Source organism: Carassius auratus, chromosome 6 (assembly GCF_003368295.1).
Source record: "Carassius auratus strain Wakin chromosome 6, ASM336829v1, whole genome shotgun sequence".
NCBI lineage: Eukaryota > Metazoa > Chordata > Actinopteri > Cypriniformes > Cyprinidae > Carassius > Carassius auratus.
Window position 1 is genome coordinate 17814379 of NC_039248.1, and position 17355 is coordinate 17831733.

Here is a 17355-nt window from a genome sequence, read left to right on the forward strand (position 1 = left end):
TAATTACTCCAGTCTTCAATATCACATGATTCTTCAGAAATCATTCATGCTGATTTATAATCAGTGTTGGAAACAGTTGTGCTTAATATTTTTGGGACCTGTTATCCCTTTTCCAGAATTATTTGATTAATAAAAAGTTCAAATTATACATTTTGTGTAACAATATACATGACTATTGAAACGTTTGGGGTAGGTAAACCTTTTCTTTTCTTTTTTAAAGAAATATTTTTATTCAGCAAGGATGTTTTAAATGGACAAAAAGTGATGAAAATATTTTATTTTGAATGAATTCTGTTCTTTTAAACTTTTTATTCATCAAAGAATCAAAGAACATATCACAGGTTCCAAAAAAAATTAAACAAAAATAAATAAGCAGCATATTAGTTTCAGCACTGATAGTAAATCAGGATATTAGAATGATTTCTGAAGAATCATGACACTGAAGACTGGAGTTATGGCGTCTTAAGCACCCTAATTTGGTGCTCAAGAAGCATTCTTCTTATCGTTTTTAAAATAGTTATGCTGCATCATATTTTTGTGGAATATATTTAATTTTATTTTTCCAAAGTAAAACAGCATTTATTTGAAATAGAGATCTTTTGTAACATTATCAATTTATTTTCTTTCACTTTTGATTAATTTAATGTGTCCTTAATATTAATTTCTTTAAAAGAAAATCTTACTAACCTCAGGCTGTTATTTGGTAGTACACATACACATACACACACACGCATATATTATATGGTCCAGGTTTAAATGGTTCTTTATGATGATTCCCCCTTGTGATGGCTGAAAGACTCTCCTGATGTGAAACTGAAACCTTATCCAGCCCAGACTCTTTTACACCTGCTCTCGTCATAATAGCCATGTGGAATGCGGAGAGAAAGTGAGAGAAGACCTCTTATTCATAAAGCTGCTCTGAGGAGGACAGGTGCTGTCAAGGGGGGGCCGTTCAGAGCTACATGGGGGACTGTTGGTAAACACATTAAGGGCAGGGGGAGTTTGGAACAGAAGTGGCTCAGATGTTTGCTTGACTGGGCACGAACAATTCCTCACCATCAAAAGAAGTGCTTGAAAAAAAGTGTGTTTAAACTCTGTTTTGTTGATGTTAACCTTTAATTCTGAATTGTGTCTGGGCACAATGTAGAAACATATACATAACATTGAATTAGTGTGTTGAAATTCGGAAATTTGCTTCAAACCTCTTCCATGAAAGATTTGGCAGTAATCCGAAAGACACCATAACATGTGACTAAATGTGTATTTTCAAAGATTTTTTTTTTCATTTAAATTTATTTAGAGCATAACTTGTGCACAATGCACATTTCTTAATATTAAGCCTAAAATGTATTTTAATGTCACTATTAGTGAGGATTGCATGATCTTTGAATAATATCGGTCTTAAAATGTACCTAAAGTATACTTGCAATAGTTCCATTTTAGCACAAACAAATATACTTCAGTGTATCATTAGTTGGACTTCAGCACTACTTCTGCAAAATTCTGTTTAGCAGACATTAATATACCAGTTTAGTGTACTAAAAGAAGAATTGCAGGCTATTTTATTAAGTACATCTAAATGTATTTGTAGTATACTTTTTTAACATGAAGGTTAATAGTGATCTGTAGTCTGTTTCAATAATTTTTCTGTTTCAAAGAATTGTTTTCCTAGTTATGAAGAGATTGAGAAGAGTGTTTCCCTGTATGTGCATGTGTATGTGTGAAGCAGAGTGAATCTAATGCTCTGCTTTCCAGACGTGCCATATGGTGTTCATGTGACAGGTGCATCTGCTACTGAGTTCCTCCGGCTTTGTTTACATAAAACAACAGCAAAATCAACCAGAAATCTTATTTCGTCAGACATTTACTGAATTGTATATCTACATATATATTTACAAATATAGCCATATAGTTGCACTTTTTAAATGTTTATACAATAATTTGCACTTTTATGATATTGTATTAATGGCATGATTAACTGATATACTCTTTCTGGTCCATAAAACTTTTAAAGATAAGTAAATGGCCACATGTTTACTAAATAGTGTATGATGAGGGTAAAATATTGTCAGCAAAAATGGAGAGCTGGAATCTGGCGCATGCTAAAGAGATTGTGTTTGTGGTATAAACAAGGGCTGTTTATCTGTTGAGTGCCGCTAACAGAGGAATTGGTTGCATAGAAAATTGGAATAGTTTTCCGCAACAGTGATATCAAGGAATGTCTGACCCTCTGTTAGGCACAAGGGCAGGTTTTCACACAGCTATTTCCAACCTAGTTTGTTTCACTGTAAATATTCTGAAGGGGGAACTTAACATAGACTTTGAAACCATACATCAAGTATCTTAAGGCTATTATTTTATAAAGACACACGTTGTTTAATGGTGGTTGTAGCTTGTGAGTGTTTTGGGTGTAAATGTCAGGTTTTTATTGTAGTCCAGTGCTCTAGGCACATGAACAGCCCTTTGTTCTTTGTGTGGACTCTGACGTGCTGGCCAAAGCTTTCGTTGTGTTCTGTGAAGTACAGAAGAAACTTGCAACATGCCTTTGAAGGCCACTGTCAGTGAGACATTTAAAGCTCAAAGGAGCGTTCAAAGAGCAGACGTCACAAGCGTGTGACAGTGTCCTGGGTTGAGACCCCCAATATTACACCACACGCACACCTGGATACCTAAAACTGATTCTTTTCAATGCAAGTTATGGAGCATTTAGTCACCAAATACCAAAAAGATCCATTCCCTGATTTCTACACCATCGACAATATACCTCCCTTTGAAAGAAAGCTCTGTCTCTTCGCTTGACGAGGGGAAGATTTAGATGACGCCCAGAGGGCTGAGACAAGAGCCCTCAGTATGCCTGGCCTCACCTGTCACAGATGATACCGCAGTGGTCATGGACAACTACACATTTTCAACAGTAATTTTAAAATGTGAGCAGCTGTCTTTGCATTAGGAAAGGATTTTTTGAAAGGGGTCGACAGGTCATTAGTGGACTAAACTGGCCCTCAGGCCAGGATGGACTTGGTTAGTCACATGAAAGGCCAAAAGGACTGGTTGAAATATGGCTGATATGGTGATGAGAGAAGTAGAGATCACTGCCCCAGCAGCTGCGCTCTGACACCAGATGGACCCTGATAATCTAATCTAAAATAACTGTCGAAAACCAACATTTAGTCAGACACCCTCAATATTTCTTACATTATATCACAGTTTATTCGCTATAGTTTAGAAAATGGTAATAAAATAAGACAAGAACTCACTACAAAAAAACACTACAGCAAAACATGGTCGGTTCAAAACTTTATAAACCATAATCTCTAGCTACAGCTAACTGTCATATGAACATTCATCGTTCCAGCAGATGACGGAGGATGTAGGCATAGCATAAGCTGCAGAAGAGAGAGCAAAAATGAGGATACAAATCACATACTATCATAAGCATGTTTATTAGCTTCATGTTTTGTTCGCATTCGCGAAAGAGAATACAGACTGAGACAGTGCTATAAGCGGCTAATGCTAATGAATAGAAATTATAATTCTGTCTGAAGAACTATGAAGTAAACAAGTTAATATATCAATATTTCTTCAGGTATGCACACCTTTGGACTATAAGCCCTTGTTGACGCTGTTCAGTGCAGCTATGTATGTGAACACAAATAAACCACAGCAGGCCTGACTGAATATGAATGCATGTTGTTACTCTATTCAAAACAACATACATTATCGATTGATTATTTTGCACTTTTGACTTCAAGGAAATTACTGTCCCTGCAACTTAGTTTTATAGAATAAAAAGTGGTCAAATGTCAAAGCTGGAGTCTTTGATCTTTCTAATGATGCACAATTTGTCCAAATTGTGAGTGTGAGTGTGATGTGAAACAACTAACAACTAATCTGAGGCCGCCAGCTATCTTTTTTGTGTGTGTGTTAAGAGGTTAGAAGTACAAAACGAGCATTTGTAAAGAATAGTGTTCTTATGCTTCACTTACGTCCTACATCATCTGCTGACAGTTAGCGGAAGTTTTAAATATACTTTTTACTTCAGAAGGCATTTATTAACCCCTGGAGCCTTGTGGAGCATTTTTTTTATGATGGTTGGATGCACTTTATTTTGCTTTAAAATCTCAACACCCATTCACTGCCATTTTAAAGCTTGGAAGAGCAAGGGCATTTTTTAATATAACTCTAATTGTATTCATCATATACACCTAGGATGACTTCAGGGTGAGTAAATCATGGGGTAATTTTCATCTTTGGGTGAACTATCCCTATAACTTTGATGCCATGTGCAGGATTTATGCTGTAGACAAGTGCGTTTAGGGGTCTGTAAATGCAATTATAGACCTGTCTTTCTGTCATTGTCTTGGAATTTTACTGTGCACATATCTATTACATTTTTACACAAATTAGGAAATGAAGAACCCAGGACTGTTATGTAATCTTGATTACTTGTTCAAAGTCTAAAAATGCACTCACTCACACACACACACACACACACACAGAGCTCCCACTGTCTTGCATACATGCAGTAGCTCATGCATGTAGACGTGTTGTTTTTAAAGAAAAGCCTAATTAAGTAGAAAACTCTCCTCAACCCACTTTTCCCACCCATAATGGCCGCCACACTGGCCCCAATGCACATGCTAATGTGTGGAATGCGGCCACTTCCTCCCTCTCTAGGAAGACAAAGAGAATCAACGGCGAGACAATCTTCCCCCCTTTCCTTAACCTTCAGTCTTGTTCTTTCTGAAGAAAAATGTCTCTCTAGATATCACACGTTCACCTTTATGCTAGAAAAGCAATGCTAATATTTAAATCCTAATTACATAATTGGAGAAGAAACTAATAGTTTACATGGAAAGCCCACATTGGCAGCTATTGAGACATCTTATTGGTAATTTGTTTATGACTGAAATGTGTGTGTGTGTGTGTGTGTGTGTGTGTGTGTATATATATATATATATATATATATATATATATATATATATATATATATATATATATATATATATATATATATATATATATATAGTGAGAAAATCAAATTTATAGCTGTCCAAATGAAATTAATCAAGAATCAAGTTTTGATATGAACTATTTTTTTATCTATATATATATATATATATATATATATATATATATATATATAAATAGAAAATAATGGAAATAATAATGAACAATAGGATATTAATATCAAAATTGGTGAATAGGCAAATGTAAAAAATAGCATAACCTACTGTTTTTGAAACTGCATGCAAATGAACTATTTTTACCATTCTAAATTAAAAGCGTGTTTATCTCTTTGCATATTTCATAAAAAGAGAAACACACCTTTGCATGTGAAATGAATGGTGTCCAACTGTCTACTCAACAAGTGCAGGCTTGATTTTTACACACAGCTGCCATTCACAAAATGCAGGGACTTTCTAACTTTCCAATGTGTCTTTTCCAGAGCAGGTGTTGGTGTATTCAACATGTATTTGCAAAACATATTTAGGCGTGATTTTAAAAATCATGTTTTGTGGCATATCATTCTTTTGGATTACAGAGTTTTAACCTCAACTAATAAACTTAATTTTGAAACCAAATGAATTATAATATAAATAAATAAATGAAAGTAAGTAATAGGATTTATGAAATTGTACAAATAAACCAAATGTGTTTGGAATATACGCAATAACCAGGTTTATATATTTATCACCAATAAATTACATCTATTACAGTCTCATATATTTTGAATTAGATCTTGCTTGTTCCACAGACATAACTTTTTAACTGATTAAATGTAATTGCTTTCACAATTAACAGATTAATCTGGCTCTATGTTATGTTTTGGTGATTTTAATGATTTGTTTATTCTGTTTTAATCAATTTTATTGTTAGAAAATGCAGATACACATGGCACATTATTAGTACATCAGAAACCAGAGAGTTAAAAACAGAAAAACATTGTTAATATTTTGCTAATCTCACGCAAACCTTAAACTTTATGTTTCTTTATGAACGTAACTGTCATCTACAGCATTATGGCTTTCTACGTTTTCTCATTTTGTCATTATATCTCTTTGTAAACCAAAATTGGAGCTACTATGAATAAATGTGTCATATGTGTGGAATGTTGTGTGATAAAATGAGGGTGTGTGTTGTGTGAGACGGGGTCAGGCGTGTGTGTTTGTGAATAGAGTGTTTGTGTAAAGTGTGTAAGGGAGGTGTAGGGTATACGAGCAGATGGTAGACCTCTCCCCTGTAATGTCTGCTTCAGAGAGAACAATACGTCTCTCTTTCTGAGGCATGATTAAGGGGTGGAAGAGGATTGCTCTCCATGGACAGCTGGTTGGCAGCATGCCTCAAACGCACATACAGACACCCCCACCTCATCATCCACACAGACACACTAAGCAATTAACTGGCACGGGCCACGGCTTAAATATTCACCAGCCCAGAGCAAACAAAAGACCTTCAAAACCATTCTCACATGGCTCATGGCATATTTCTCTTATGAATTTTCTGTTTTGTTCTTCTACTTGTCATATATGTGACCCTGGACCACAAAACCAATCATAAGGGTTTTTTTTTTTTTTTTATTGAAATGTATACATCATATGAAAGCTGAATAAATAAGCTTTCCATTGATGTATGGTTTAATAGGGCAATATTTAGCTGAGATATAACTATTTGAAAATCTGGAATCTGAGGGTTCAATATATATATATATATATATATATATATATATATATATATATATATAGAGAGAGAGAGAGAGAGAGAGAGAGAGAGAGAGAGAGAGAGATAATCTAATTTAAAGCTGTCCAAATGAAGTCCTTAGCAATGCATATTATTAATCTTATTTTTATTTTTTTATTTTTTTCATTGTGTTTTCCAATTACTCTCAATCAAACTGCATTTGGTTTTTTTTGATTATGTAAAAAATACTGCCAACTAATACAATAACAACATTAAAAAAACAACTAACAGACAAATTGATTTTTGAAAGTTATCTGTTTTTGCAAATAAACTTTTCAAATATTTATGATATATGACATTTACAAAATTGCTTCATGGAACATGATCTTTACTTAATATAGATTTTTTTTATTTATTTTTTTTGGCATAAAATAAGAAAAACAAATCTAATTTTGACCCATACAGTGTATTGTTGGCTATTGCTAATATATTGGTGCTACTTATGACTGTATCTGTGCTCCAGGGTCACATATTTTTAGCACATATACTTCACAACACTTCTCATTTGGTGTGCCTTAGAAGAATAGTTCACCCAAAAATTTGAAACTCATCCTAATGTTGTTCCAAACCTGTATGGATTTCTTCAAAAAAATAAAAAATAAAAAGATTCACAGTATCTCTTTCTTTACAGCTTTTTCCCCCCTTACAAAATGGTGACTTAGGCTAGTCCCTAAAAAAAATTGCCCAACGTCTTTTATGTTCCATAGATGAAAGTCATGCTTAAAACAACTTGAGGCTCCTATTCAATATCATTATAGTCTTATGTATTTATTTATTTTAAGAGACCTATCCCTTTAAGATTTGCAAATCAGCCAAGTATAACAATATTGAAAGACCCAGTAAAATTAAAAATCACCAAATGTCAAAGTAACACATTCATAAAAGTACAAATTCTCCATGATATTCTGTGTACATAAATCAAGTGGAATTAATGAGTACACTGAAACATCAAAAGAACGCGAAGTAAAACAGAACAACAGAGGTTACAGATCTCGGCGACTTTTATTGCATTCCTCTCATCGTTACAAACAAAAACGCCTTCAAGAAGCTGGACAAATGCGCACGGGTCTGAGAGTGAATGCAGTTCCGCTTGTCTCCCCCTTCAGCAGCGCGCTCCGCTTGGGGGCGAGCGGTTCTCCCTGCGCGCGCCGAGAGGAGGCGGGGCCGAGCGACAAGCGGAACTGCTTTTGATCCCCGAGGGACTCGCAGCTTTCACATTCCGCGCATTCCGGGCGCCGTGAACAATCGGAGCTCGGTCATTTATTAGCAGAGCCCCTCCCCTCCTGAGCTCAGTCTGCTGGAGGAGCTCTCCAGACGCGCACGCAGCTCAAACATACGCATGGAAATAAAAGCCGTACCCAACGAATTTCCTTAAGGATTATATCGTTAAACATATAAAAGAGTACAGAAAGTCGTCCGTAACTTTTGGGCGTGATGCGATTGTGATTTGGTGAGTTTTTAAAAACGTTTTAAAGTAGCTTATGGTCCTTTTTTATGACACATTGCTTGGTGTCTACCAGTGAACTATGCTTTTATTTAATACACTGTATTTGTGCAATAGGATTTTATTATTGATATATTTATTATTATTTTTTTTGTGAGCTATATGATAAGTCCAACGTTTTTGACTTAAATGTTTTTTTGAAAGACACAACATCTTTGGTGCCACTTTCAGGTTTACCTACAATAAAGAAAGATAATGTGAATCTTGTCTTGTTTGTAATGCTCCATTTGACATATTTCAATGTATTATAACCGTTGTTATTGTAAAACAAGGGTGATACGCTAAATAGGAATTTTTCTTTGTAGTAGGAAATCATTTTTCAACTTTGGAATGTTATTGAATCCTACCCAGTTTTCCTTTACTTTTAATTCTATTAAAAATGTGTAGACTTAAGAGGAACCCCAGTGCATGTTGGGGGTTGTAGGATGGTGCCAGTGGTATTTTGAGAAAACGTGGTGTTGCTATGGGCAAAGGCTAGAAGTATGTGGAGTGAGGCACCACTCACTGGTGTTTGCTGTTGTAGAGTGTTGCAATATAGATGAGCAATAGCAAGGGTTTTGTTTGAAATCATTAGTTAATTATATATTTTTTCAAACCAGATTCACAGTCCAGCCTAAAAAATCTACTACAACAATATCATTAATTACTATCTGCAAAACAAAGACTGAAATGAGAACGGCAGAGGATTCGTCAGGCACGGTGCTGCACCGACTGATTCAAGAGCAGCTCCGTTATGGAAACCCTACTGATCCCACTCTGTTGGCCATCCAGCAGCAGGCTCTGCGTGGAGGCAGCAGCGGTGGAGGAGCAGGAAGCCCTCGTTCGTCCCTGGAAAGCCTAACGCAAGAGGAATCGCTTTCTCCCCAGTTGTCCACCCGGCAAGAGCCCCAGGGCCAAGAGCATCAGGGGGACTACCAGCATTCAGAGAGTCCCATCTGCCACCTTTATCAGCTCCACACAGAGGAGCTGCCTACTTATGAGGAAGCAAAGGCTCACTCACAGTACCTGGCCTACCAGAGAGGTGAGGTAGGGCTTCAGCACGGCAGCCTGGAGACCCCTGGTATGGTTGGAGGAGCCGAGCAGGAAGAGAGAGTGTGGGATATGAAGCGAGAACATGCTCGCTCACTCAGCGAACACTTCATGCAGCTCTCGCTGGAGAGGAACTGTACCCATGACGGGAATCCCATGAGCTCATCGCATAGCTACCCCCAGCTCTCCAATAACCACGCTGGTCTTGTTGTAAACGAGAGGTCGATGCATGAGCCAGACCAACGTGGTCCACCACCGGAATACCCCTTCATGGTCAGATCCCCTGGATATATGCTTAGTCATTCACAGGAACATGGGCACTATTACAAAGAGCCTCCCCCTGCTTTCCATTCACAGCATCACAGGTCCGTTCAACTGACATTTTGATTATTTATATTAGGTATAGGTACACTGTGGGTGGTTTGGCATACTAATTCTTTTTATTTTTCTCTATCAGGTTATTTCCAACCCAATCACAAATGCCCCACCATAGCGGCCTGCCCACGTTGACCCCTGCTGGTCAGGATGTCATTGTTGGAGGATACAGCATCCCGGTGAGCAACTGCCAAGTAGAGCAGCTCATTAAAGAGAACGAAAGACTGAGAGGAGAAGTGGAGAGCTACAACGAGAAGGCAACAAGGCTACAGAAGGTAAGAGAGGGCTTTTTGTTTCTTCTTAGAAACCTCCCAAAACTGTTATATTCTTGGTATGAATTCCACATTTTGTCACTGATGCAAAAAAGGCAGCCGTGCTCTTTGATTTTGATCTCAGAATAAAGAACCTTGTGGAAACAAGAAATGTTGGTGTCTTCTAGCTGCATAAGGAGATTAGCCCTCTCGCTGAGTAGGAATCCACGCAAGGGAGAAGATCACAAGGAGTTCAATTTAATTTGAAAAGCACTCCTTTCCTAGTGACTGAGTTCAAATTCCCAGTAACTAATTTAGCATGTGAAACAACACTGAATTTACCCATTCCTGCAATGCCAAGCATTTTTCTGTAATGTGATAATAGCATCACTTAAATTCCAGAGTGTCATACCAGAACAAGGGGAAAAAACGGGTTTATTTTGTTTGCGCGTTTGTTTTGGAAATGTTTCCTTGCATGTGTCATTCAGTGGCGTAACATAGATTGAATTTCAGTTTAGTTTCCACATAGTTCTTGAAACCAGAACAACTGTATTCTAACAACTGTATACAGTGGATCATGAAGATGAAGTCGCGGCAAATCGTAAATCAGACAACGCCAAAGGGGGAGGCCTCCCTGTGTTGTTCTGTAGCCCTCTTTGTTAGGATTCCAATGGGATGCCAATAGGAGCAGATGTCTTCGCTCATCTACGTGTCCGTCAATGAAGAACGGGCTTTGCGTAGCCCACAGCTGATGGACTGAACTGCAGAGAGCAACAACCAGACCCCACAGCTGTGGATTCCCCGACTGAATGGCCCTTTTCACCTTCACTCTTCAACAGAACCCCACATGGCACCCAGGATCATGCTTAAGAATTTAACTACCTAGATGAAATGAATATAGTGTTGTTAGAGTACAAATTTGAACTGTGATATTTCTGTAATGACCGTTTAAATCGTTATGGAAAAATGTGCTCTTTCATGAGCCATATTCTGCGTCACAAATGCCATACAGGTGCATATAGTGTGAAGTACTGTCCTCGTCTCTGAATGGTGTGCCTTCAACACGCACTTTTCCTTTGTTCCCCACGTTTGCCTTTGGCATCCCGCCCTGTAGGGAGATGAATGTGCAGACACCTGGGACTCATAAGTGTTCTTTCTGGAATGTTGATTCAATTCCCAGTCGCTGAAGAGCTCTGTGAGAGTGATTCACTTGTGGGCAAGCACCAGGAAGAGCTCAGCCAAGCACATTCTTCTCTCTTTTCCTTTATTGTCCGAATTGTTTTTGCCTATCTGTCATTCTTGCTCTCTGATCGTTGTTGTATAATGTTAAGGTGTATGAAACACAGTATAGTTGACGAAAAAATGGAAATCCTTTTGTATACTCGCCCTCATGTTGTTTCAAATCCTTATGACATCCATCCTTCCAGGGAACACAAAAGGAGATACTTAGTATAATGGCCAACTTGTTCTTTCCCATACACTGAAAGTAAACGAGAACCAGAAACTGATGAGTTCCTTTAGGTTAAAGAGATTAAAATGCCTTGCCCCTCTCTTTCAGCTTGAACTGGAGATTCAGAGGATATCGGAGGCCTATGAGACTCTTATGAAGGGATCTGCAAAGAGAGAAGCCCTTGAGAAAACCATGAGGAACAAGCTTGAGAGTGAAATCAAGCGACTTCATGACTTCAACAGAGATCTCCGGGGTAAGATGATTCACATAGCGGAGTAATTGTCTTAAATATGAGCTACATGCTTGGGTATGAGGTGATAAATACTAATTGTGACTCTTATATCAGACCGCCTGGAAACAGCCAGCAAACAGAGAGCAGCCATGGAAGTTGAAGACAAGAGTCGGCATGCCTTCGCCAAACTGGTTGAGCAAAGTAAGAATTCCCCTTTGCTTCACCATAACTGATCTTTCTCCCAATGTGTGGACCGTGCGGGCAACCATTCGAGCAGCCCCAGCTGTTCCCACTGACTTTTTATGTTTATGTTGTAGGCATAACAATGCATTCCTCTAACAATAATGTACTGCGTGGTTATCATTGATGTGATTCCTGACAAAGTGTTTGGTTTTAAATATTTCTTGCTAAGCTGAAATGTTCCATTACAAAAAAAAACATTTTTATAATCCATTTTAAGTGCCTAGGGTTCAGTAAATAGCTTGTTAGGTACACGCTGTATTCTGCATTTCAGATAGTTGCTTTTAGAATTCGACCACCAACCATCATTAACACTGGAAGTAAATGTGACCTGGATTCCTGAAATATTTTCAGGTATTTTGGGATATTCCGTCCTCCTGGAATGCTTTCCAGCAGCCCCCACCACTAGTTCAGCTTCTGAGGCCCTAAGCACCCCTTCCGATGGCCTATGCACTGGCTCTCCATTTTTGGGCATATTAGTGCTAAAGAATTTAGAGCGGTGTTAGGGTAAATTAGATTTGTTTTGCTAATCCTAATAGGGATTGTTGTTGTTGTCGTTCAGCATTTGATTTGACCATATTGGAATGGTCTTTTTTTTTTTGTTCCCCAAGATTTGATTATCTATGAAGTTATCTTTCATATTTGTGTATTAAAATTAGTTTTGCTCCAAGTCTGAAACAGAACCAAACACAAACAAAAAGCCTGGATGTTTAAATGTTCCTTGTGAGCCAACACATAAGCATGTCCAAGCCACGATTCAGTACGATGATGTATAAGTTAACATTTATGACCTTGTGGAGCTATTTGCTTTCCATGTTTACTGCCTGCCTCAGAGGCATTCCAGAGATTCAGTTGGTACAAAGACGTGCCTGTGTGCGTAAGGGGATAAGAAGTCTGCATTCCATCCAATGGCATTTGTTTTGGGTTGTATAATCAGAGTAGTAGCAGAAAGGAAGACTAATTGCTGTCTAATTTGTTTTCCATCTCACAAGGCATTCAAAGTGACCCAGAAACAAGGGAGCTGGGCTTAAGTGTGAGCCAAGTCATCGTAGAGCATTTTGGAATTCAGCATCCCAAATGGGAATTCACTGAATTGCTTTTGTAATCTGGGAATTCTAAAGCAGTCTGCAGTGCAGGTCAAAGGACACGCGGAAACTCGGCCACTCCCCTGCAAACCCAGACAGACATGTGTAAATCAAGCTTGCCTCTTTTGTTCCAGACTTTTGTGGGAAGCTTATCCCCTGAGAATTGGTTAGAATGAGACTACAGCCCAGAGAATGCTCTGGACACACCCCAGTCCTACAGCGCGGTCATTCATTTTGTGGCCTGTGTGACTGCTAGGCATGATGAGTGATCAGCAAGCATTGCTTGTACCCTTACTGAAGTAAGTTGTCGTGCTACATGGTTCTCACAATGTTTGTCTCTTTCTCGCCATAGATGAGGATCACCTTAGAGAGCGGGAACGTCTGGAAAAAGAGCTGCAGCATCTGCACGTCTCAGGAGAAGAATGGAAGAGGCGCAGAGAAGCCTTGGAGCAAGCGCTGATGTCCGCTCAGACACGAAATAGGCAGCTGGAAGAAGAGTTACGCAGGAAAAGAGCTTATGTTGAGAAGGTGGAGAGAATGCAGAGCGCCCTGGCACAGTTGCAGGCAGCATGTGAGAAGAGGGAGGCGCTGGAGTTACGACTGAGGACCAGACTGGAGCAAGAGCTAAAGAGCCTGAGAGCACAACAGGTAAAACACAAAAAAAGGCAATCTTTTGTGCACCAAACTGGTGAGAAAATTATGTTTTGGGCTCGACAAGTAAACCTTTCCTTTCTCTTTCAGTGGCAGTCTCAAGCCCAGCAAACAAGTCCTGGGTCCTATTCGGACCTTAACGTGTCATCTCTGCATCAGCAGCTGAGGGAGCGAGAGGAGCAGGTTCTGGCCCTGGAGGCTGACATAACCCGCTGGGAGCAGAAGTATCTTGAGGAGAGCACAATGCGTCAGTTTGCCATGGATGCCGCTGCTACTGCTGCAGCTCAGAGGTGAGTCTAAGTGATAGAAGCCCTGCCTAACAGGACAAGAAATTAAAATAAAACTTCTCTATAACTGTAATGCTCTTCTCAGGGATACAACAATCATCAACCATTCACCTCGCCATTCACCCAATAGCAGCTTCAATGAGGACCTGCCGTCCCCTAACCACAGACATCAGGAGATGGAAAACCGGTATGTCCACTTACAGTTACATTTCTCTATCCAAAACTGGAAAGTCAATCAAAATTTGTTATAAAAATTCCCAGTAGTCTCCATGCGCTGTTTCTCAAAGAAGTCTGTTCAATCAGGATTCGGGCACTTTATGCTCAACTTTTGGAGAAGGATGCCGTTATAAAGGTCATGCAGCAGCGGTCAAGGCGGGATCAAGGCCGACCTGAGTCGCAAGGCCTGCGACCTGCTCAATCTGTTCCCTCCATCAACACGGTTGTCCCAGCCAGCAGCACCCAAACAAAAGGTGAGCATAGTAGCTATAGCCAGTGGTTTCCAGTGGAACCTACCTGCCTGAAAGTTTCTAGCAATCCTGAAAACCTTCATTAGATGGTTCAAGTGTGTTTAATTAGGGTTGCAACTGACCCTCCAGGAGCAGGATTGGACACCCCTGCTATATGTCTGTAACACATCTGAACCAAAAATTAAATACACTTTCAACTGGACAACTGGCAGCTTCTTTACTTAGCGTCTATGTAATGTCGCCAAGAAAGAATGTGCCAACCGAAATAAAATGAGTGCGGCGACTAGCCGGTGTTCTTGAAATAGTACACATCTTGTGAAACGGAATGCATTTCGCTGTTCTCTAGAATAGATTCTCCAGAATAGTAAAGGGAGTTTACAGGATGGCAAATGTTTGCATGGTGGAATGCCTATGTTGGAACCAGTAATTAAACTGCTTCCTTTTCTGTCTGCGATTTTAGGGAAAAGCCTCTCAGATGACCAGACAGCAGCCGCATCATTGCCCCCCTTGCCCCATCTGCTAGCCAAAACCCAGTGTAGAGACCGCAGCACCCAGTGTGAAGAACCTTCAGATGAGACCAACCCTAAAACAGAACCTGCTCCACGATCTTCCATTGCTTTCAGTTCTGGTGTGTAAACTTGTGCATAAACCCATCTTTATTTGTGTCACTTACTGTATTTATTTGGTATTTCTGGAGTAGTTCGATAAGTTCTGTTGACTGTCTTACAATGTGATAAATCTGTTATGTAGGATCAGATGACAGACAGTGCTTGATGGTTAGAACTTTTTTAATGATGGTGCATACTTGCCCTTTTGAACCAGAGTGGTTAAAGAGTAACCCGAGCACAGTCAAAGCAGCGATTGGGGAGTGAACTCAAACAAAACATAGTCAAAGTTTTGTAAAACTTCCCGCCTTGTTTGCTCTCCAGGCATTAGCCAACAAAGCTGAAGATCTTGTATTTCATTGCAGATTCCACTGCACTCAACGCAAACCAGATCAACAGCGCTGTTGAAAACGACATGGTGGAGATTCTCATCTGAGATGAATGGTGTTCAGCTTGATGCTGCCTGATGTTCTTACACACAGAAGATTCTCACTGGATGTCCATTTGAGGACCAACCATATCAAGAGAATCCTGTGCTTGCTATGAGAAGAGCTCGCCATTGAAGCACCAGACAGAAAGAAGAAAGAATAGTGGGAGTAACCTACAACTGATCTTTGGTGAAGGAGAGCTGAGCTCTCCTGACAGTTCCTTCACACATTGAAGGACAGTGTTCATTCTCAGCTGGTGGCATTCAACCTGGACTATGAGATGTATGGTCTGAATGTGAGGTACTTGGACAGTACTCTAAAGAGCTCCAAAAAGCTACCACAAGACTTCTTAAATGCTTATAAACACATTGTACATGTTCTTTTGTATTTATGAATATTGCTGCTGACTGTGTGACAGAATGGAGAAATAGCGCAAGAAATATCCCGCTGTTGTGAAACTTTTGTTTTTACATTTGCTTTTCATTTGAGGAACAACCAAGGGCAGTGTTGTTGTTTTACCATCTAAGTATACCGACCCATGTAAGACTATAGCCCACGTTCCTAGATAAAAGCACAGACAAATATATATCTAACTTCATGTGCTCCATGTATAGTAGATGTACCATCGCAACTGCTTCATCCTTAAATATCAAGAAAAGAATAGTTTGGATTGTAGGAGGTCAAATACAGCTTGAACCTGGAGGCCTGGGATTAGACAATTAACCAGAATAGTTGGGTAAATACCTTCACTAGCACTCCCTTTGACTAAATTATCATTACAGTTGGCGTTCTTACTATAACTGACTGACAGCGGGTGCTTCTCGCTCCCAGATTTAAGTAGAGGAATGGGAAGCCTCCTTTTGGGGACAGTGGATGAGTAAATGCTCTATTAGTGACCCTTAGGGAAGTGTTACCCTTAGGAGGGACAGGGGGCTGATGTTTCAGATGCCATATTATTAATATTTTGTGCCCAGAACTGCAACCACCACACATGCCACTCCCTCGCAGACAAGCCGGAGCTAATCTTCCCACAATCCTCCTTGGCGAAATGCCCTTGCAAAGAGGAAAAAAAAGGCTATCTGCAGTCTGACCTTTAGCCTTGTTCAGACGACTGGCATTTATACTACCATCCTCTTTTTGGATCTATTTATTTGTGTAGTGCTGCCGTAGCTGGTTTGGTTTCCTGACTCAAAGGTTCTTCAATGTAGCGACTGTGACTAGCCTTGATTTCTGAGACAGAGACGTTTCTCCCTGTTCGCAATCAAGACTACACTTGCATTATAGTGGGATTATGATATAAAAGGTTACCGTGAAAACAAACCGTCTTATCTATGTGGGTAATAAGTATCATACCATGTTAATTTAACCTTTCACGCTATCATTAAATGCTACTTTTATTTTCCTATTGGCTCTGAAGCGACGCAATTGCTGGTCAATGCTTTGTAGCGGAGTCATGCTTGTTTTGTTCACTACTTGGACTGTTTACAGAAAGGGCTGTTTTAAAACGAGAGAATTTTAATATATTTTGCCTATTATTTTACTTTTTGGTGTTTTTAGTAATGTGGACATGCCAAAGATTTGCATTACGATTAAGTTATATAATAAAATATGAGCATTAGCGACGTGAAATGTAGATAACGCAGTTCAAACTGGTTGACCCATATTTGGATGTTGCTGTGAACTTCAAGAATGGGGAATTGTTTTGTATGTCACTTAACATTTCAGTAATTTGAATAAAACTTTAATATATATCTTTACAAAGACAGTGTGTCATCTGGTTTGTGTCTCAACGGTAAAGACAGCTGCGTTTAGACGGAGGTATGAGTGATTGAGTCCTTCTGAGATGTTTCACATGTGCAAGTCTACACAAGCTGCTCTTATCGGTGTCCTTCTTTGGCATGAATGACATCTTTCTTTTCAAAGCACAAGGGAGTCTTATTCACAACAGCAAAACAAATCTGCCACCTGCTTCACTGTTGGCAAGCAGTCTTCATGAAGAGAGCCCACATT

The 17355-nt window shown here is 39.3% G+C and overlaps 1 protein-coding gene across 1 annotated transcript; it reads left to right on the forward strand.

Annotated features, from left to right (window-relative positions):
- Positions 1–7972: 7972 nt before the first annotated feature.
- amotl2a (angiomotin like 2a) lies at positions 7973–17108 on the forward strand. Its single transcript, XM_026264025.1, has 11 exons — positions 7973–8191; positions 8845–9639; positions 9732–9924; positions 11459–11603; positions 11697–11783; positions 13260–13555; positions 13649–13848; positions 13931–14032; positions 14149–14315; positions 14773–14940; positions 15283–17108. Exons 2-11 carry the CDS (start codon positions 8915–8917, stop codon positions 15351–15353), a joined length of 2154 nt encoding a protein of 717 aa, XP_026119810.1. The 5' UTR covers positions 7973–8191; positions 8845–8914; the 3' UTR covers positions 15354–17108.
- Positions 17109–17355: the final 247 nt, after the last annotated feature.

Excerpts from the sequence above, each read along its gene's own strand:
- amotl2a (XM_026264025.1), top strand. The coding sequence starts at position 8,915 with ATGAGAACGGCAGAGGATTCGTCAGGCACGGTGCTGCACCGACTGATT. Across the intron at positions 9,640-9,731 it reads TTCCATTCACAGCATCACAG|GTTATTTCCAACCCAATCAC; the intron begins GTCCGTTCAACT and ends TTTCTCTATCAG. Across the intron at positions 11,784-13,259 it reads CGCCAAACTGGTTGAGCAAA|ATGAGGATCACCTTAGAGAG; the intron begins GTAAGAATTCCC and ends TTCTCGCCATAG.